Source organism: Acomys russatus, chromosome X (assembly GCF_903995435.1).
Source record: "Acomys russatus chromosome X, mAcoRus1.1, whole genome shotgun sequence".
Lineage (NCBI taxonomy): Eukaryota > Metazoa > Chordata > Mammalia > Rodentia > Muridae > Acomys > Acomys russatus.
In genome coordinates this window covers 83723517-83744461 of record NC_067169.1, presented here as the reverse complement: position 1 = coordinate 83744461, position 20945 = coordinate 83723517, and the positions used below count along the sequence as shown (strand labels likewise).

Below are 20945 nucleotides of genomic sequence, written 5' to 3'. Positions count from 1 at the left end.
CAGTTGCAGTAGTAGAGTTGGTGTCAGATAAGCCACATCTACAACCTAGCAGAAGCAGGATAACACGGTAATGGCGACTGAATTCCACTAACAGTGCAATTGATGAGTTTCTCACTCCGCTCCCAAAAATTTGACATGGCCTTCTCTGAGACATAGTCAACATTAAAGCTACCTAACGAGAGGTCAAAGAGAAGGTATCTTCAGGTTTTTCTCCCAACAAAACCTTCTCTTGGCTGAAACTCAGCTTCCTGTTAAATCCTGTGCCTTTCTCATGATTCACGGACTTTTCTCTTCTTGTCCCTTGTCAGAAATCATAGACAGACTTAGAAAGCCTCCTCCTGTGTATAGACCAGTGGTTTCTCCTGAGTATGCCCCTCCAGAGTGTCTCCAACTGATGAAGCACTGCTGGGCCGAGGCTGCAGAACAACGACCAACTTTTGATGAAATATTTAACCAGGTAAATCTATTAGTGTTACCACTGCCCAGTAGTTAGCCACCCTGAGGCTAAACTCACTGGGACCTTATATTGTGGAAGGGGTCCCTTATGAAGGAAACGGGACATTCTCCTCTCTTTAAAAAGCAGCTCAGGACTGGCTTTGAGGTCTTCAAGGCTGGAAGATGGCCAGCACATCCTCTGTGAGGCCAAGGGTTGGTTCTGGTGCTCTTCTGTGCCTGAACTGTCTTTTCTGAGCATCCAAACTCTGCTCTGAGCCATATGTATGTCAATGACAGATTTAAACTACCAGGTATTTGGAAGAATTAGCATTGCAACTATGGGAAGGGGAGGCTCATGAGCACATGTGGTACTCACATGGCCATGATTCTTTAAAAGTTTCTAGGGAACTCTGAGGAGTACACTATTTAGAATCTAAACATTAGATGATGCTGGGTTGTTTTTGTAGGGTCAGAAAAAAAAATCTGTCATGTTTGAAAGGGTGTTCAAGTGGAACACAAAAGTAGAAGACTTTATAGGCTCCCGGAGCAACTGGAAAGAATGGGTTCATGAAAGTGATAACACTCTTCTTAAGATACTGCATTTATAAAGAGGTTGATACTTTTCCTAGAGTCTGAGCTAGGAAGAGGGTGGAAGGAAAGACAGAGTTCCTCTGTTGGCACATGCAGTTTAAGGTTTGTTGACTTGTCTGATACAGAAATCGCAGGCGCTCTCTGTGAGTGCTGTGTCAGCTTTGGAACAGAGGCATTTGATCCTGGCTAGAGTCCAACAGTGAGTTACTTTATGACTGGCAGGTATCTGAGGCAGAAAAGAGAAAGACTGCCTGAAAGCCTGAAAGGGTCCTGCTTTTGAAGTCATCCGTGTCCTTCAGCTTACAATACTTCCATTAGTCTGCCTGGAATACTTGAGGACACTCTAGCGGGTGTTCAGTGGTATGGAAAAAGCAAAAGACCATAAAGGTCACGTTTCTAAAAACTTACCATAAGGCAGGAGGAAAAGCCATTTGTCCTTGTGTTGATGTTGGAGATGTTATTTCAGAAGGCAGCAGAGAAGTCGCTGATAGACAGGAACAGTGCCCATCATGCGACTTTCAAACAAAACATTACTGGGGCTACTCTCACTGAAATACTTCACTGGAAGTTTATTCTGTTGATGACCAGAGTAGCCTCCTCATTTCCTGTGTCTAATATAACTTGAGTGTAAAGAGGTGAATGACTTTTCTAAGTCAGGCTATAGGGTGAGCCCAGCAGATCCAAACTGGCTGGTGAGGATTTTGGTGAACATATAGATGTGTACCAAGTTCAGAAGGAAGTTCCTTTTGTCCACTTTGGCACAAAGAGTGTTATGCAGAGCATTTGTAACCATTATTTACAAAGTTTGTTGGGCAGAACCTTCAAAGTCAACTCAGCAAAGCCACTACCAATCTTTTGTGGTTATGATCATGGTATCCAAAACAACATGGAGGAAGCTACCAACTCATGACTCTAGTGTTTATGCTAATAAGTTCTTTACAGATGGACACAATCCCAAGATGGTATATTGAACATTCCCACCAAGCAGCTACCTCTTAGGAATCAGGGAAAAGCACAGGCCAAAACTACCTGAATTTCTACATGACCCTGGCTTATATGAAAGACTGGTACTAGGTGGAATCATTTAGTATTAGACTTCATGTTAAGAAGTAGAGGAAATTTTTTCTATGTTAAAATATGAGCACTCTATGTAGTCAAAACTCTCCTTGACAACACGATATCATTGAGGTTGATAACTGGAATGATAAAACATTAGATCCTGCTCCCTTTCTCCATCTTATGTTACCTACAATTCACTTGGGCTCTAGACCAAACACTGTTTCCTCAAAAATGGCTACTATTGTTATAGCATTTCAGAACTAAAGGAGCTTGCTCTGAGGCCCTGTGCTCAGACTTGAAAGGATCAGAAGAAGTAGGGGAATATTTTGGGACTAGGGGATGGACAGTGCTCTGTGACTGGGCCAGTGTGACGATGAGACTGAATGTTGACCTTTCCTGTTCATATCTGGCCTCATCTCTCCAGATGTGGCACTTCAGAGGAAAAAGATTTGTGATGAGGCCTGCTCATCATCATTATTGAGTTTGGGGTTCAAACAGTCATAGGCTCTTCTTTCTCGTTTATTTTCAGTTTAAAACTTTCAACAAAGGGAAAAAGACTAACATAATTGATTCCATGCTTCGGATGTTGGAGCAGTATTCCAGCAATTTAGAAGATTTGATCCGGGAACGGACTGAAGAACTGGAAATTGAAAAACAGAAAACGGAAAAGCTTCTAACACAGATGCTACCACTGTATGTGTGAACACCCGAGGAGTAGGACTCCTTATGACAGTGTATTTTTTTTTTTAAAGAAGGAAAAGTTACTCACCAGCTAACTGTTCCCTCCCCCTATCCTTCACCTCTCTCTTCCCAGTGGCTTTGAATCACACCTTCAAATCAAAGTAGAATTGGAAAACAGGGAACCAGACCATGCATCTTAATTCCTTACTTCCTGTGGAACGCGATGGTCATTTCAGCTTAGGGGGACTTGGGTTTTCTACATGTCACTTCATCACAGAGCCAAGAGTGTGGCCAATTTAAAACAAAGCAAAACAAAACAAAACACACAGCTGCTTGAGCTTCTATAGGAAAGAAGCAGGCCTGTTTCCAGGGGACTTTCTCCCTTACCGGTGGCTAGAATTTCCATTTTCTCCCCAAGTAACATGGTCTTTAAGGAGATAAATGCTGAATCTAGTCTCATGGAAAACTAAACACCTGGGAACATTCTCCCAAGAGAGAGGATAAAGTAGAAACCAGGGAGCTGAAGAAACTCCATGGAGACAGAAACCAGATCGTCGTTTTCAGTGCTATATTCCAATACCTGGTTCAACACCTGACACATCATTTGTACTCAATATATATTTGTTGAATAAGTGAGCAATTTAATCGCTTAACCAGGTGAAACTCTTTCTCATCATCTCCTTGACAATGATTTTTAGAAAATTTGTCTTTGGTGTGGGGCACATAAGGAGGCTAATCTCTTCTTAGGGATAGCTGTGTCTGTTTTTCAGATCAGTTGCTGAATCCCTCAAAAAGGGCTGCACAGTTGAACCGGAGGGATTTGACTTGGTCACCTTGTACTTCAGTGACATTGTGGGCTTCACTACCATCTCGGCCATGAGTGAACCCATTGAAGTGGTGGATCTTCTGAATGACCTGTACACACTCTTTGATGCCATCATTGGTAGTCATGATGTCTATAAGGTATGCTAATTAGCAGACTAATGCTTTCTAGCATGCAACTTTTTACTATGTGTATTCCAAAAATGGAGCATGCAATTTTATAGAATGTTGTCTTTTAGGAATGAAAATTAAATTAATACATCCCTCCATTAGTATTCTGTTGGGAATGAAGGTCAAATAGAACAAGTCTAAAACAAGGAATAGATTACCAGAAAGACTTCTTTTGAGATCTTTTCTAGAGGAGACCTATTGTAGTTCATTGGATGACTCTCTGCAATGTAGAAAGTGTTGTCCTGGGTAATGAAAATGATACGGAAATAGGAAATTTTCTTATACTTGATGGATGCTACAGAGTGCATCTTGATAAAGTTGATGTTGATATAATACATGCTATGAAAATTTTAATCTTCTCCTTAGTTATTATTTTTATACAAATGTGACTTTGGGAGATTGATGCAGGATAACGCAAAGTACACCTATTCATCCAAGATTTGAGGAAGTAACTATTCACCATGTCCCTTCCTCCCAACGTAGTTCTACTCTTTTTTTTTTTTAATCAAAAGTTGCAGAATAGGAGGAGACAACAAATGACTCCTTTCACCCATTTTGGCACTATGCTTCTTTACTGTTATTCTTTTTGTGTGATATATTGTCTCTAGGTAGAAAATGACTAAAGATCTCATACTTCTGTAGAGACATTTCCATGTTGTCAGGAACATGGATTCCCATCATATTGGAAAAAGGATGCCTCAAGTGTCCCAAAGTTTAGATGACTCTTATGTCCTAGGAACCATGCAAAAGCTGGAGAATAGGTCACTTCATTTATTGAATCTGTCACAATAGCCTCAAATGGTCCAGCTTTCAAATGACACATGGGCAGTGTATTTATCTCAGAACAGTCAGGTAGAGACCCTTATGGCTAAACTATACAATCTAAATAGGGTTCAGAAATAGACATCATACCTGCCAATCAGCAGGACCTGCAAACAAATCAAGAATGCGCATGGAAACTACTGTGGAGGGAAAAAAAATCTATGGAATCAGGCTACCTGTCTTAACTTGTTGAATTCAAGCAGCCCAGAGAGAAAAACAAATCACTGAAAGCTAATTCAGTTGCAACTAAAATCAAAGATGAGTCAGCACGTGCAGTAACCCAGCCACTAGTTTAATCAATCCTGTTGATTCTGCTCAGGCAATCATTGGGGGTCCTGGGGACGAGGCCATTAGCTATTTTGGTACTTCTTGGCTGTAATACAGTTAGTGGGCTGGTTTTAAGATGGAACAGGGCTCTCAGAATCCAAAAATGGAATCTAAATCTTCAAGCTTGTTTATTAATAACAGCTCAGTGCAAAGGAAATAAAAATTGAACCATCAGTGAGTCACCAAGCCTGTGGTTATTTTCATTTTCCTTATCCATAAAACTGGAATCACCTCCCCTGAAACTTGATAATCTAAAATGGATGTGAGAAGTCTACGGCAGGCATTGGTGATTTGTTTGAGCTCCCACTTTTTCCATTGCCTCACCTCACCCAGATCCTTTGCTTCCCTTGAAGTATTCTTTGATGGATGCATCCCATAATTCCTCATAGCTCTCTACATATTAATGTTCATCTGTGCCAGATTTTGTGTTCTTTTGATGTCCTCACTTATATCATTGGGGTCTCTGGAGGTGACAATTTATCAGAACTAAATGGTCAGCTACCATGCTCTGATAATAGCCAACCACTTACTTACCATATGCAAATAACATTTGCCTTGTAACCCTTCCTTTTTTTGGTCAATCTGTCATGTCAATTTGAGAGCAAGAATCTTCCCTCTAACCCATATCAGAGCTGAGAGACGGAAAGGAAGCACACAGAAGTAAAAGTTCCAGACGGTCAAATGTCCATTATTATTGGTTATTTAGAAAGTCATTATGTGAGCCCTGTTGCTGAATCTTGAACTTCCTTTTATGAACCTGAATACTAACCATAATCCTAAACTGGCTTCAGGACCATACTTTTTGTTGATGTTGATGGTGTTGTTGTTGGTAGTGGTGGTGATAGCTTGCACTTAATATATGTTATCATCTGCCTGCTCAGTTTTAAGCACTTTGATGTTCATTAAGTTGTTTAATTCTAAAAATCATATGAGGTAGGCATTGGCATTATCTTATTTTAAAGAGGGGCACACTGGATGGAGCAAAGAGGGATTAAGTGACTTGCTCTATGAGTGTAAGTGGTGAAGCTGAGATTACACTCAAGGCAGTATGTCTTGAAATTTTCATTGATTTTTTTTTTAGCTGTAGTCAAACTCAAAGTAGGCCAGCATGACTGGCACACTTCATAGAAGTCTTTTCAGTTTGCTTATGACTTGAATTTCCCTGAAAAATTTCCATGTAGTGAAAAGAGTGAGCATACTCTGTGGGGAAGATAAGGAGCAGAGACTTGTTTCTTACAGAATAGTCAAAGGCCAGGGTGAGTGCCACTCAAGGATATAGCAGTAGGAGAGAAGATGATTGATGGGGAAAGACCCAGTTCTCATACTCAAAAGGTTTGTGAATTTGACTGTCATATTAGCATGGCAAATCAGAGGGTCCAGACTCTTCTTGTTCTCTTCCTTTCCCTGTTACTTCCCCCAAGGTTGCCTTGTTACCTAAAATTAGCTAAAGAAAGGCTTTGTCTCTAACAGTATCTTGGTTACATTTTGCCTGAATAATTTACCAGGGACATCCTAGGGGCAGTGCCAGTTTCCCTTCATACAGGAATTTGCTGAAACTCCATATTTTCCTAGGCTCATTCAATAGGCTTTGAAGTAGCTATACTTACTTCAGAATGCTTGCTTGTGAGATCTATACATCAGTATTTTAACAAGCTGCTTAAATGATTCTGATGTACAGCCAGGCCTGTAAATTATTGACAGTCCTACTCTTCCTTCCTCACTTTACATATGTGGCTTCAATCATACTCCTGAAACCCTGTGGCGGGGGTGTGGGGGGAGTAATATGATGAAGCTGCATGCTTGTTAATCCCACTTTTTAATAATTCCCAGGTAGAGACCATTGGAGATGCCTACATGGTGGCCTCAGGGCTCCCAAAGCGGAATGGCAGTAGACATGCTGCTGAGATTGCAAATATGTCCCTGGATATCTTGAGCTCTGTGGGCACCTTTAAGATGCGACATATGCCAGAAGTGCCAGTCCGAATACGAATAGGCCTGCACTCAGGTAACAGAAGCTAGTGAAAGCAAGAGAAACCATTTTCCACATGCCTCAATGAAGACTTAGAAGAGGAAGGATATATATATATATATATATATATATATATATATATATATATATATATATATATATATATATTCTCTGCTTCTGGACAGCTGGATTATCCTGGTGTCCAGCAATGCTTTGCATTTTTCTGCCTATCCAGTTTTCCCTCTCTCCTCCACCTATAGCACTGCACTGGGCAACAGGCCCTGTTCTACAGCACAGATGCTGCAGCCAACCCTTCTGCACCATCATTTCTATGTTTCACTGCGCTACAAGATCACCAAGTCTTTGTGTTCCTTAAGATAATGTAATCAATCAATCAATCATCAATCAAAAGCATTTTCCTCTTGTATTCACCCCACCTCAAATAAATGTTGCCATGCCCCACTCCACCCCCCATATCTTTTCTATTTCACTACTGTGTACATGCTGGGGACTGCCGGCTATTTATTTTTTTATAAACATGTTTTTAAAACTTAAAATACAATTGCATTACTTCATTTTTAAAAAAGGTTTATTTATTTACTATGTATACAGTGTTCTGCCTGCATGGATACCTGAACACCAGAGGAGGGCATTAGATTACATTATAGATGGTTGTGAGCCACCATGTGGTTGCTGGGAATTGAATTTAGGACCTCTGGAAGAGCAGTCAGTGCTCTTAACTTCTGAGCCATCTTGCTAGCCCACAATGCTTCCTTTTAATGCTATAGCTCCAGGACAATTTTTTCCCTTTGGCTTCACCTATATGTGTCAGACTTCCTGATGACATTTCCACCTGAGTATTTTATTTGGTTCTCAGACTCCACTGTCTAAAACAGAATTATTTTCTTTCCATACAAACGTCCTCTTTTTTTTTTATCTTTTTAAAAAAAATTTTATTCTTCTTACATCTCAATGTTTATCCCATCCCTTGTATCCTCCCATTCTTCCCTCCCTCCCATTTTCCCCTTACTCCCCTCCCCTATGACTGTGACTGAGGGGGATTACCTCCCCCTGTATATGCTCATAGGGTATCAAGTCTCTTCTTGGTAACCTGCTGTCCTTCCTCTGAGTGCCACCAAGTCTCCCCCTCCAGGGGACATGGTCAAATGTGAGGCACCAGAGTACATGTGAAAGTCATACCCCACTCTCCACTCAAGTGTGGAGAATATTCTGACCATTGGCTAGATCTGGGTAGGGGTTTAAAGTTTACCGCCTGTATTGTCCTTGGCTGGTGCCTTAGTTTGAGCAGGACCCCTGGGCCCAAATCTGCCTATCATGTGGATAAATGGATTGAGCTAGAAATGATCATAATGAGTGAGTTAACCCAGAAGCAGAAAGACTCAAATGGTATATACTCACTTATATCTGCATACTAGCACAAGGGACATGTCCCACGAAAGCCTTCACTTACCAGGAAACTGGGACAGAGGGGAGGACATCCTATTGGGACTCTAGATGAGAGAAGCATGGGAGAATAGCAAAGTAGAAGGATCCAGAGGGTCCTAGAAACCTATAAACATCCTCTTTTGTGTTTTAAATTTCATTTAGTGTTACTGCAAATGACCTGATTATCATCCACGAAGCTATTTTTGACTCCTCCCTTCCTCTCACCTTCAATATTAAACCAACTACTAGTTAGTTTATTGTACTGTGTACGTGTTTATGTCACAGTACTTGTGTCAAAGTCAGAGGACAATTTTCTTCTATCATGGAACTCAAACTCAGGTTGTCAGACTTGGTGGCAAGTGCCTTTGCCTTCAGAACCATCTGGCCAGCTCCAACTATTAGTTTTTAAACTTTTTAATACTTTCAAATGTTTTGTAAGACCGTCTTGTGTCACTTTGACAATGGCTGCCCAAGTCTAGGCCACCAGAATCTCCTTCCTAGATTGTGGGGCATCATTTTGCTTCCATACTTGCCTCTCTCCTTTCAGCCTTCCCATGACAATCAGCACAACCCATGTTGACTTGTTTGTGCTTCTGTTAGATTTTAAGCTCTTTGGCAGCAGAACTATATCTTGTTCATATTTTCACATCAAACGCTTACCATATAGCAGCTGCTCACTCTTTCCCCAAGGCAAAGTCCCCTGTTTGGTATACTAATTATTTCAAATATAACATATTCATATTTTCAGACTGTCTTTTCTGAATGACTGCACACAAAATTAGAGTGCTGTGCCAACTTAGTCATCATAATCAATCAGAGAGCCAACAGTTCTATTAGTTCTCTTAACATAATGTCTGTCTTTTAGGTTTCCATTTTGGCTGCCTCCCCTCCAACTTCCACCTTCCTTTCCAATGCTTTGTGTTTGTTTCTAGCACACCAGATGTCTAGTGGCTTTTCTATAGGGTCATCTACCCCCTTCAATGCATCTAAAATACTGAGTTGAGAGGAAAAAAGATAAAGAATATTCTTTATATAATAACCTTTGCTCACAATTCTCTAATGGGCCAAGGACTTTATTTTGTACAACTCATCCAATCCAATCAGATCTATAGTCTCTCCTCAGATGCCTGAACTGGTAGAATGTTTTTTTCTATGAGCTTCCCAAAAGTCCATACACGCTGAAATCCAAATCACAAGCCTTTGATTTCCGTCTCTTTCTTCTGTTACTGAATCCTAGTCACCTTCCAAGAGTCTGGGAAAAGCTTGCCTACAGGAACCTTCTTCATTGAGTCAGGTCCTAATAAGTAACTCTGCATTTTGTAAAATACTCCAGTTCTGTCTGTACAATTTCTTGGTCCCAGCCCCATTGCCATACACCATTGCTTAGTATCCTCCTGCTTGGTAGTCTCTTCTCTTCACCTAGATTTGAAGAACTGATATAATTTAGATCACACATTATTTATTTTTGACTTCCCATAGTGCCTGCCATGGTACCTAACTAGATGCCACTGAATGAGAAAGAAGTGAATTAAAAGGAAAAGAAACATAGTTTCAGTTCTAATTTGTTCTTATTTACAACAGACTGGAAAAAAAAAAGGCTGAAAAATTTAAACATAGAAAAAGCAAAAATAACAAAGATAAAGATGTGGGACTTTCTGTAGACTGTTAAACTCATTTTTCTGTATGCCTCCTGAAGTTTTTTTTTTCAGTTATCTTGAACATGTAACACGGCAATAATAGTGTAAGAACAAGAATTCCTGTAAGGACAAATGGGAAATAATTTTAGATAATATCTGCACACTGCTCTTCCACACCCCTACGACAGATAATGGAAAGTCAGCTCTACTTGTTTACACATTTTTTGATTGTCTGAACAATACTTTTCTTTGTTATTACAGTTGGGAGATAGACTTATGAGATTCTTTCTTCTACCCCTAAGGCACAAGAAACAGTCACATTTCCCCTCTTGCAGCAAACCTGTTTGGATTCTGAGTCCTTGTTTAGGCTTCTCTGGTTTGATGTTGATGTTTCTTTGTCCTTGTTGACAGATAGTGACATCTTGAGTAGAATTGTTATTAGAATAGAGGTATAAATATAAAAGGCACTCATGTCTAGAGAATAGTAAATTTGCTTCTCCCCCTCCCCCCGTAGATCAGAGCTCATTATTCAATCATCAGTCTTCCTTTAGATTTCTCGAACAGTTTGATGGAAGCGTTGGCACTTCTACCAGGCCACTCCCACCCTGCTTGCATGGCTCTTCTATTAACACTGAATACACACCTGTTGACTCCAGTCCCACTCTCCTGCTGTTCAATAGGGCCTGTTGTTGCTGGAGTGGTGGGCCTCACCATGCCCAGATATTGCTTGTTTGGAGACACTGTGAACACAGCTTCCCGAATGGAATCAACAGGGCTACGTGAGTATCTGTAAATGACTGGAGTGGGGCCATCTTCCGATTATGAAAGTGATTCTTCAAGAGAAGGGAAAGAAAACGGGGTATTCATTGTTTTAGTGTTCTTTTAAGAAAAAGGGCTAGGTAATTCAAGAAAATTAAGGGCTATCACACATTTCCCTGGTGTCTAATAACAAACCAGTAGGGGGTGATGTTGGGCTGAACATGTAGCTATCTTGTTCTAGAAATAAAGCTGTAGCTAAGGGCCACTGAAAAATCCAGTTAATTTGATCCAAACAACTTCAAAAGTCTTTTGGGCAAAAGAAAGAATTGGCCAGCTCAGTAGGTGTGAGGGATTCATGTAGAGAAGAGAACTAGGTAAGAGATTGACATTTTCAGTTTTCACCTAGTTTGTGGAGGCCCATGAGCCAGCTGCGTCCTAGCTGGCTGCTCCTCGTGGCTGCTTGAGTCCAATTTTTGAACTAGTTAGGACCCCAGGAGTTCCTGGTTTATCAAATAAGCCCCTAGAACTTGGCCAGTGATAATCCTTCAATCTAAGGAGCTTGAGATTCCAAAATAATTAATCCCAACCTGCCTGTACATAAAATCTTTAGCTTCTCTCTAAAACATTCATAATAGCAAAGATCCTACTTCTTCCTCCTCCTTTATTTGCATATAAAGCTGTACAAATTATTCTTCCATTTGTTTGTTATGGGCGAGATGCTTTATCAACCGTTTCTTGGTTGTCACTGTCTTTGCTGAGATTGTCAGCATCACACTGTGCCTTTTCATTTCTACCATGGCTCAGCAAACCAAAATTTCCACCCTATTATAAGAAATACATATAGAATAGCATTAAACCCTATGTAGAGTTTTCATGGAGCTTTTGTTTTTAAGTGAGAGAAATAAATCATTTAAACCATCAATAGCCCTGGCCCTGTAAACTACTAGGCAAGACAATCTTCACCTCAACTTTAGCAACATACTGAAACAAGTCCCCGAGGATTCGGTGGCCTGTAGCACAGCAGGTGGTGCCCTATTTGACCCCACTTCACATCACTCATGTACAGAAACAGCTTTATACAATGGGTCTAGTCTTAGCCTATCTAGCCTGTGCAGCCATGATTAAGAAACATCACGGAACTTAGAAACTGTTTTCAGAATAAATGTTCTGGCGTCTGGGAAAGTCTTTCAAACCCTGCAGCTATGGCCATGGAAGAAGCCATCCAGGAACCACCGAGTGAATATGACTTTGCATATGACTTTGCTCTTGAAGTGCAACCCAGGATAGAGTGAAAATGATCATGGAACTGCAATGCAGATTTGGCACAATGCTTGCAACTGATGTAAGATTGTAGAAGGCTGAAGTCATATTCTAGTCGGCACTAGGGAAAACTCCACACATTACTCTTTGGAAAGAGAGAGCTGAGAACAACAATTGAATTCTGAGATTTAGTTAGATAGCATCTTGTCTAATGGTCAGGCATGAAGAGAAAATGAATAACCCACAGTAAGCGTTTAGTAAGCCCTGGCTTTGCAGGTGTGGAATACAATGAAGCATGCTTGTATGATCTAGTGTGCAGGAACCTGCTTCCTGTGCTTTTCTGAAGGCTTATGACTATGAACCGAATGTGCCAGTAAGCTCCACCACTATGAAGGTCTGCTGAGAGGCAGCCTCTGACCTCATGTTGGACGGGACACTGGGGTGTGTAATATGCTTCTTGATTAAAAAAAAAATCAGTTCCATCAGTATCTCTTTTGTTTCCAGTTAAATAGAGTGAGATTGTTGAGTGGGAGTGATTAGGGACTTACAAGTGATCCTCCTTATTACATAGCTAGACAGTGGTTAGAATCAACTGCCTTTTGAAATCCCTGCCCCATAGGCAGGATCACCCTACTTCAAGATTTCCTGAAACTCAAGGCTAGTGGAATGGCACACAGTGCAATGGATACGCTTGTCAGAAGTGTGGTTCTTAGGAACAGGATAACCTTTTCTGAGCAGATGAGTGTGCATCGATGAGAAAGACAACGAATGATACTGAGCTGTTAAGGAAAGTCATTGTGAAAATACACAATAATGCTTTCCTGTTCTTTTCAGCCATGCCTCCCTCCTCAGATTGTAACTGCCTTCTAGACGGACAGCTTCTGCGAGTACATAGGAGAACATAAGACTCGATCTCAACAAGGTGTCAGGTCACACACAGTGAGAGTCAGAAAGCTCAAGGACCTTATCTCAGGGGGCAAGTGGTTGGTTTTCAGTCCTAAAGGAATTTGGAAAGATCTAGCTCCCTAATGTAAGGCTCCTATCACATGTTGAAATCCAAGACTGGAACTGAATACATTCATGCACATCTGGAGCACTCATTGCCCATTAAAAAAAGTTAGGGTTGTCTGATGCTCACAAAATACTGATGGACAGAAAGAAATAAGCCTATTTCTCACCGACGTTTAAAATATGATCATATTAACAGATGGCTGTAAGTTTACCTATTCTGAAAAAGATGCCTTTCAATGGGAAGTAGAATTATATAGGTCTAGAGAATTCAGCCTTAATAATAGCACATGCAACAAGCTGCTGAAGCTAAACTCCCCTCAGAAGAAGTTATATTGTAGCTGGGAGCACAGTGGTGGTTGCTGCTTTCTCCCTCTCAACCTTTGAGTTAAATTAACACCTTGCTATTGCATGACCTTTCATCTGAGATAGTGTCTAGGAGTCTAGTGGGTGCTACTGCTAACACCTTCTTTGGGCCTGATGAGGTCATCACTTCTCCTCTTTCCATTCAACTAAAACTAAAGCTCTTTCTTTCTCCCCTCTCAGCGCACCCCCTGGAGGGGGCTTTTCTGAGAGCTTCCTATACTCAGAAGCGGGGGACATTCATTACATTGTTAAAGTCTCATTGATTTTACCAGTGAGAAAGGAGCTAAGTGATGCATCTCCTCTTTTTTACAGCATACCGAATTCATGTCAGTCTCAGCACGGTAACAATTCTTCGAACTCTGAGTGAAGGCTATGAAGTAGAGCTTCGTGGAAGAACAGAGCTCAAGGTACCATGACCTTTTGTTTGAGGAATCAAACCCCATGGACACAACCTGCATTCCGAGAGGTCATGGTCTGTTGAAAAAGCTCCCTTGGGAGTCTGAGACTTGGAGCTTACAAGTTGGGCAGATTCTCGAGTTCCAGCTGAGGTTTCTTTGTGCTTCACTGTTTTTCTTTTTGAAATATTAACCTCAAATAGGGTGCAGGACAATGGAAAATCTTTGATTCGCCCCCTCCCCTCAGACTATAAATTCTATATTTCTATCTAAAAGAACTGTCCAGAACTTGGTTTACTAACAAGTTATGGTATTATTTTGATTGTCTAATTTCCATTTTATTTACTCGTTGGCACTTCAGAACATAGTCACAGTACTGGTGAATTTAGATTTTCTCTTAGACCACTCAGTGACCACCCTTTCTCACTTTTTAGTGGCCCACTTTCAGTGGCCCCCTTTCTCACTTTCAGTGGCCAACTATATATACAGGTCTTTCTCCAAGGCCATGGGTACTAGAAGGGTGGGGAATGGGGCCAGAGTCTGTTTATATGAAAGACACATGTTTAATGAGATCTCTCTACTGAGGCTCTTACTTGACCTGAAATTTGGCACTAGGATAATCCAACCTCCCTTTTGGAATTTCCACGGAATTTTCTTCATCTCCTTCTAGCCTTGTGAGCCTAGGATTCCAGGGATCTGATACTCTAACTTGCTCTATTTCTGAAAAAGAACCAAGACCCAGAAAGGCAAAGCCTTTTTACAGGTTAACATTGTCATTTGTTAGTAGAATCAGGGCAAATCTTGAAAAGCCTGATTTGCTTCTGTGACAGCACGGTAAATGAAGATGTTTTTTAAGTGATTATCTATGAGAAAGCAAAGATGGGTATAAGGGCGGTGGAATTTGCTTCTCTTGTTGGCATGCTTTCCCTGAATGGTGATGATTTAAGTGTAATTAGATTTTAGGAGTTAAAGACAGGAAGGCCTACGTCTAGTTGATTTGCCCCTTTTCTACCTCATGTTAGTTCAGTGCTTCCAATAAGATCTTTAATATCTTCTGGCAGATGGGATGACTCACTTCCAAGGGGACAGAGGCTTTTTATCACTTCTGCAGAGAACTCACACAATGACATGATGGGGTAGGGTTATTACCTGGGCAGCAAATCAGATTGCTCAAGGCTTTTGTGATTCAACTGTATTGGTCTGTCATTTCCCAGCAGCGAGGGACAAAGGCAGCTTGGCTTCCTGAAGCACTTTTCTCCCTATTTCTCGGTACAGAGATTTCACCTAAAAGCCTAAGAACTGAAGAGCCCTCACTTTTGAGATTGAAAAAGAAGAAAAAAATGGCTCTAGTCCCATGGTTTTTTATTGCCCTATGGGTTCTAGGTAGGAGCAGTTGCATCTTTAGAAGTTTCAAGCACACAAATGGGAAATGAGGCTTAACGTGAAAAAAGCCCTTCGTAACCTGAAGGTTCCCCAATTCCAGGGATTTTGGGAAGATGTTAGAGCAAGCATGAGGAAGAATTGGACCTTAGATTTTAGGGTGGCAGGAGCCTCATAAGAGGGAGATGTTGAGAGTGAAGAGGAAAAAAGGACAGCAGAGGAAAGGAAGGAATATGGAAAGGAAAGAAGAAGAGAAGGCTCAAAGAGAAAAGGGAGCATAGGATAGCCTTTTCTGTTTCTTTCTGTTCATTCTACCTCCCTCCCCACAAGAGCCAGAAATTGCACATTGTATTGCAGGAGTCAGGCAAAGGAGGTTTCTATTGTATTGGAGACAGGTAATGTATGCCCAGTCTGACCAAATAAATAGCCAGTCCATTTCAGAATGTCTTAATTCAACAATTCCACTCCTCATCCATTCTGTTGTTGCAAGCAAAAGTTACTCCAGTGTTTGGGGCAGTCAAAGAATATGCAAAGGAGCTCCAGGGAGCCAGGATTTTCCAAGAACCTTCTTGGATGAGCTCCAAAACCTCAGGGAACCACTGGAGCTCCTTTGCATATTCTTTGACTTGGAAACTTGCCTGAGCTTATAACACTTCCATCTTCTTTTGCAAGCATTAGTTTGGGCATTCCCGAGTGACCCAGGACCAACCCAAATCTCTTCATAATGCTGGCAACCAAAAGGTTTCTCTGGAAATTACCGTGCTGTCCTAGTAACCTGTCAATCTCAAGAGAAACAGTTAAATATGACTAAGGATTGCGTCTCGAAATGTGAATTCTAACACTATGAACCATAAGAACGCTAAGTGCTCAAAGGTTAAGAATGTCCATTAATGAAATGACTCTACAAGACATTTGACTAAGTATAGTGAGAAAAGAGGAAGTAGACAAGTAGTGTCTAATGTTTTAGGAAAGGTGGCCTGGTAGTTGTTTTTCGTTAACCATTCTGTGGGCTGCTTGAGGAGAGAACCATCTTTTTAATAAAAATTGTGGTATATGAAGGATACAGTAAATAAGGAATGAGTGATAGAATATATTCCTGTCTATTTTTTCCTTTTCAGAAAACAGAGGCCCACCAAACAGCCCTACAATGTGGAAGTTAGTGTTAGTTGGTTGTCATATAATACAACTTTGGCTCTGTAGTGTTCTTTTCTTACTTGTCTCATGGAGAGTTTGTTTGGAATCTGCTTGAAGACTCTTTGATTGTATATGCTCACTTTTATATGGCAATTATCATTACTAAGGAAGGAATATTTGTGACTTTCTGTCTAAACATTTTTTTCCTGAATGAATTAGAGGAGATGAGAAGAACAGGCCAAAAAAAAAAAAAAAAAAAAAAAAAAACCCAAAGAATTGGAAGAAGGAGAAAGCGTACTAATAGAAAGGTTTACTATAAAAGTGGGGAGAAGAATAGAGGGAGGGGATGCAGGGCCATTAAAGAGATGGTCCTGTGGTGATTAGCATTCTCTTGTGTTCATTCTCTTCTAAGGCCCATCTTCTTGACAGCTTAGCAACATGCCTGTAAATAGGGGCATCCTTGGGGTCTTACTCTACTTAGAAGGAAAAATAATTAATCTTCAGAAATACGGACTTCTCCCAGCAACCAAGATGCTCCAGGCTTAAAAGCAAGATTGTGCATCACATTTCAATTCTCTTCTGCGGTCTTACACTAGTTGATGGATTGTGGAGCACAGGGAGAAGTAGTAGACTCTGCACGCATGTAGTCTAGGCAGAAAACACAGTGGCTTGCTTAATGCCAAAAGACCAGGGACAAAACAATAAATAACACCTCCAGCTGACCATTCAGTTATTTGCTTGCTTTGAAGTAAAACAAAACAAAACAAAACAAAACAAGAACACATGTTGCTGAAGATGGAGCTGCCTACTGGTGAGTACACAGAATATCTGAGTGATAGCTCGACATGTTGTTCACTTTGAATCTGGAGCTCATCTCGTCTCAGGTGCATATGGAAGGAAGCCATATAGAAATGTAGGTACAAGGAATGTTGACAGCAGGAGAACAGAGGCTATTTCTGAGCTTCAATGAATGCTTGTACCCTACTGACCAAAGGATGTTTTTAGAAAAAAAAATGGCTGTTACATGGTTAAGATTTTCTATGTTTTTCAATAAGGGCAAAGGCACAGAGGAGACCTTCTGGCTTATTGGAAAGAAAGGTTTCACCAAACCTCTTCCTGTACCCCCACCAGTGGGTAAAGATGGGTAAGTGGAATTCATACTTAATCACCTGATCAGTTTTCCTATGTCCCACTCTGGCATACTCTCATTATACCTATTTTCGTATCTCCTGCCCTACAGACAAGTGGGCCATGGCTTGCAACCAGCAGAGATTGCAGCATTCCAAAGAAGAAAAGCAGAAAGGCAGTTGGTGCGAATTAAGCCGTAAGGTAACCTGTGGAGGAAACAGGGAACAAGAGCTTGCCAGATTTTCCAAGCTAGGGCTCCCTTTGGCATGTTTGCCAGTGTCAGACGTTGCTTTTTTTTTTTTTTTTTTTTTTTTTTGGCAGAAGATAGTATAGCTGGTTAACATTCAAGCTCCACTGAGTTGAACAAAAAACCTTGCTGTGGAGAAGCCTGTTGCAGAATGGGTTATACTTGAAGGTTATTTGCTGTTGTGGCCTGAGAGAGCCCTTTGTCTTCTACCTTGATAACATGCTCGAATGTTAACAACTATGGCCTTTTTATCCAGTTATCAGTCAGGTGCACCTGCCTCCCATTGTTGAGCACCTGGGCCATGTGGTTAGTCAGTGCAGTTCTCTAGAGATTTACATCTACCTAGGCAGTACAGCAATATCCTCGCTTTTATGGGATACATTGGCATGGCTATATTGAAGAGGATACTTATGTCATCTCCTTTGGAAGCACTGCTGAATCTTTTCCATGGGTGGAATTGCTAAGCAGGTTAAGAGTATCTGTTCATTGACCTGGATTCAGGATAAGTCTCATTCCCTTTCCCCTGTTAGGATGAGATGACTTTGTAGGAGCAACAGCGAAATGGTTACAACCACATAATTATATCTGAGGGATCCACTGCTTTCTTATTATTCCTTTCAGTATCTTTTCTTTTATTGTTTTTGTATATGTGCTTATGTGTAAGTATTCAGGTACCCATGCACATGCATGCATGTGGAGGCCAATGGTTGATGGTTGACGTTGGCTGTCTTCTTCAGTTGCTCTTCACTTTCTGTTTTGTGACAAGGTCTCTCACTGAACCTCAAGCTTGCCAATTCAGCTAGACTAGCTGTCCAGCAAGCACCGGGAAGTCTCCTGTTTCTATTTTTCCAGCATTGTGATTATAGGTGCATGCTATTGCACTCAGCCTCTTACATCAGTAATGGAGACTTGAACTCAGGTCCTCCTGCTTGAATGACAAGCACTTTACTGATTGAGCCATCTCCTTCATGCCTTATTTTCTACATATTGATTTCTTATTCTGTCCTCTGTGGAAAGAGACTTTGCCCCTGAAACCCATTGCCCTCTCCATGTGTTTCTATGAAGTCACCAAAGTCTAAGGTTATCAAAAGATTTCTAAGTAAAGCACTCCTCATCTCTTGCTTTCTAGCATGGTCCAAAATAATCACAATTCTAGTAAAATCTACAAAAGGCACCCATGTGACACCTATTCTTATGCTAGCAACTGGACTCTCTCAACACTCTGTGAGTGTGTCTGTCATTAAAAAAAAAAATCCATAATATATCTTTATTTTCCCAACAATCACAAGTAACATATACTAGTCAAACTGTTCTACTTCACAAGCAGCTGCTCTTGGTTTTTCAGTACCACCTCCTGATTCACTACCACCTGGGGTCTGGCTCTGTTCTTTCCTGCTGACTAGCATAAGCAGATAAGCAGCTGGGAGACACAGTCATCCAACTTCTGAAACATTCTTTCCTATGGGTTAGGGAACAAGGACCCCAACAGTCGCAGATTCAGTCTCTCCTTTGTTCCCTTACTTTTTCTCTGCCCCCCTTCCCCTTCCTCCCTCTTACTGCCAAAAAGAGTTTAGAAACTCTTAAAAGGCTCCCCCAAGCACACTAAAGAAGAGCCCACCTATTTCTAACAATGCATTGGACTTTCCCTCAGAGCATAGTGCAACTGACTCCCCACCATTGGCTGTGTGCTTGGTGGTGCTGTTCTGGCCTCAGATAGATGTAGTTTAGGTTCTATGCAAAACTCTGAAACCTTGGCAGCTAGCCAGATTGTGGCTATATGAAAAATTGAAACCATTGGCCCAGGAAGGGATTCAACTTCTGATCCTGGCTTCATTTGTATTTGTGCTTTAATTATGTTAATTGAACATTCTGACCTTGGTGGCCTGTGAAAATTACACACACACATACAAAGTCTCTAGAAAGAGCAATACCCTTGACAAATTTCAGAAGGCTTAACCTAAACCCAAGAATTCCCAGGTACCTCATTTATTTCTCATTAAATGCCCTATATTCACCACTCGATGAGAGGACTTATTCTAGAATGTTTGCAAATTTCTGTGAATTTATAGGCTGATTTTTATTGAAATAGACCCAATGTACAAAGGACCCATAATACCTATGAGTGTTCTGACCTGCTGCCAACATCACTAGCACTGATGAGGGAAAGCAAAGAAGGGAAGATGTTACGAAAGACGACGCAACTTCAGTAGACTGGTTCCAGGGGCTGCCTGATAGGCAAGGGCATATTGTTGATCCAGTAGATTTATCTTATATTCCTAAATATTCATGACATCCCAAACCAGCTTTTTCACTTCCCTTCTTTACACTTCCTAAGTTTCACCATCTATGGTGAATGTGAGGCTGAATGTGCCTTTTACAGAGGAAAAAGGAGTGAATTGCCCATACCTATCATAATGAAGGTGAACTGAACTCTAAGTTTGGGAGGATGTGACAGTTTCATTTTGATGAGGACAGGGAGAATTGCAGAAGTTGGCAGTTTTGAAGAACGGAGTCACAGAGGCAGGTTTGTGAGGACAAGAGAACAGTGGCTCTCTGGGAGATTGGTGAATTGGGTATAGAAGTGAGGAGATCAGTTTATACACCACCTTTAAAAAACCTGTCCCTTGAGGATACTTTAGACTTAAAGAATGGAAATGGAATGAAATCTTCTTATTCTTCTGTTTTTAGAAAGATAGTTAGATTAGAGGTCCATGCAGATTAAATCAAACCTTTCAGACTGGCTCAGAATCTGAGCACTTGAGCGCGCGCGCGTGGGTGTGTGACAGTTTCTATGGAGGAAAGCATTCCATGTTCCACATAGTCAAATTATTCATTAGTAAATTACAAAAATGTCTATATATTTGTCTTCTTCCTTAGTCCAGTATTTGTGAAAAGTACATCCTTATTCATGCAAACCTGACAAATATGATACTGTTTATTCATTTAAGGGTCCAGGAACGTTTAACTATTTACTCCTCGCTCATAGGAGAAATAATGTGTGGTGGGTAGAATCAGTCGTATTAAAATTCCATGGAAGGGACTGGGTAGAGAAAGCATGCTTACTGTTTTCTGTTTCTCCCACCTAGATGGAAAGAGTGCCAGCAATTGAATTTCCTCTTGACAAAGCAGTGGAGAAGACCATTCCAGACCAAGACATTGTTCTACCTGAGCAAGATATTAATCAATTATTATACCTCTGAGGTTGGCTAATCCCCAGGGATAAGACCAGCCCAATTCTAGTGCATGCCCATAGCCTTTGTTCATTACCAAGTTCTCACCAAAACCAAACCAAACCAAAGCAAAGCAAA

General features: G+C 40.9%; 1 protein-coding gene across 1 annotated transcript in view; it reads left to right on the top strand.

Moving 5' to 3' along the window:
- Positions 1-17590, top strand: part of Gucy2f (guanylate cyclase 2F, retinal) — an 80604-nt gene extending 63014 nt beyond the window's left edge. The window contains exons 11-18 of the mRNA XM_051141983.1: positions 309-457; positions 2615-2778; positions 3537-3729; positions 6739-6913; positions 10641-10739; positions 13666-13760; positions 17318-17406; positions 17503-17590. Of these exons, the coding sequence (XP_050997940.1) occupies positions 309-457; positions 2615-2778; positions 3537-3729; positions 6739-6913; positions 10641-10739; positions 13666-13760; positions 17318-17406; positions 17503-17590 (1052 nt within the window). The remainder of the gene's footprint in view (positions 1-308; positions 458-2614; positions 2779-3536; positions 3730-6738; positions 6914-10640; positions 10740-13665; positions 13761-17317; positions 17407-17502) is intronic.
- Positions 17591-20945: the final 3355 nt, after the last annotated feature.